The 1,526-nt window shown below is 49.5% G+C and overlaps 1 protein-coding gene across 1 annotated transcript in view; it reads right to left on the reverse strand.

Annotated features, from left to right (window-relative positions):
- The window catches only part of LOC105557410, a 4,951-nt gene extending 3,778 nt beyond the window's left edge, over positions 1–1,173 (reverse strand). The window contains exon 1 of the mRNA XM_012004657.1: positions 66–1,173. Coding sequence (XP_011860047.1) covers positions 66–863 — 798 coding nt within the window. The 5' untranslated portion in view covers positions 864–1,173. The remainder of the gene's footprint in view (positions 1–65) is intronic.
- Positions 1,174–1,526: the final 353 nt, after the last annotated feature.

Below are 1,526 nucleotides of genomic sequence, written 5' to 3' on the forward strand. Positions count from 1 at the left end.
TCCGTCAGTTCTTCAGCCGATGGATGCGACCTCGCGTTGTCGAGAAGCAAGATCAGTTTCTCGACCTTCCCGTTCTTCTTCTCCACAGCAGGGATGAACGTCGTGGTAAACCACTCCTTAAATATTGAGCGGTCCATCCATGCGTTTGTTTGGTTAACATACTGCACCGGGAGTATGTTAACATTTTTGAAGGCCCGCGGATGCTTCGCCTTTCCTATCACCAGCAGCGGAACTTTATGCGTTCCCGTTGCATTGGCGCATGTCATTACGGTGACTCGTTCCTTCGCAAGTTTGTGTCCCGGAGCCGAATGTTCGTTGCGTGGAGCCAACGTTTTCCTTGGAAGACATTTCCAAAATAAACCTGTCTCGTCAGCATTATAGACGTTGTCGAGGGACACTCCTTCGATTTCGACGAAGCTGCTAAATATCTTCGTAAACTCATCGCTAGCCACAGCATCACTCGACAGCCTCTCTCCGTCTACGCGTATCATCCGGATTCCATGCCGCTGCTGGGACTTCCTCAGCCACCCAGTACTGGCTTTAAAATTGGGGCGTCCCAATGTTTCGGCCAATGTGCTCGCCTTGTTCATTAGAAGGAACCCGGAGATCGGAAACCCAGTGTCTCGCTGCTGAATGAACCATGTATAAATGATCTTTTCGAAGTCAGACCCGACGACACCGGTGTAGCGCTTCCTTTTCAGTGACCCTTGTTGGTCTAAAAAGGAGCACTTCTTCTTCACGAAGTTCTCCTTCGTCTTTTTTAGCACTTGCATGGTGCGTATGCTGACACCAAACTCCGCAGCGAGGCTCGAACACAACTCCCCATCGCCCATGCGTTTGACGATGTCGAGCTTTTGGTCCATGTTCAGCCACTTGTGGACCTTTCGCGCCTTCTGTTATCGCGACGAGGGACATTTAGCTTTTTCTCCTAACAATTATGCGGGCGACATATACAACATACCTTCTTCTTTCCTGTCCGATCTTCCATCGTCTCGGCAAACTCCTCTCGAAATATCGTCTCGGTGAAATGATATGTAATATCAACAAGAACGCGGCACTCGAGAATTGGATAATTGCAGGTTATGTATGTTAAATCCGACGGGCAATCCGATTTCCGAAGGGCTCACGAAGCCGCACGAGTGCAGATGGCGTGCAATGCTGCGCGAGCACCGTCCGAAAAGTGAGGGAACCGGTGACGGAGGAGAAAAACGCAGATGTTGCGTCACTTCCGGTCCCGACCGGCGCAGACGTTTTACTGTACTTTATACAGTACCTACCAAAAGTTCTGGGCCACCTAAATAATTTTTGAATGGTTTGAAATGTAGGATTGAAATTTATAGGGATACAATGGGATCACAAAGTCTATTATTTATCCACAAAAACACCCACCTCCACACCCCCGCCCAGTGAGAAATGATTCGAAACGACGTCGAATCGACATCGACACCGTCGAATTGACGTCGATTCGACATCATTTCGACGTCGATCGACGAATCATTTCTCACTGGGCGGGGGACGGGGGGAGG

This window comes from Vollenhovia emeryi, unplaced genomic scaffold (assembly GCF_000949405.1).
Source record: "Vollenhovia emeryi isolate VEMERY1.0 unplaced genomic scaffold, V.emery_V1.0 DF939496.1, whole genome shotgun sequence".
Classification (NCBI taxonomy): domain Eukaryota; kingdom Metazoa; phylum Arthropoda; class Insecta; order Hymenoptera; family Formicidae; genus Vollenhovia; species Vollenhovia emeryi.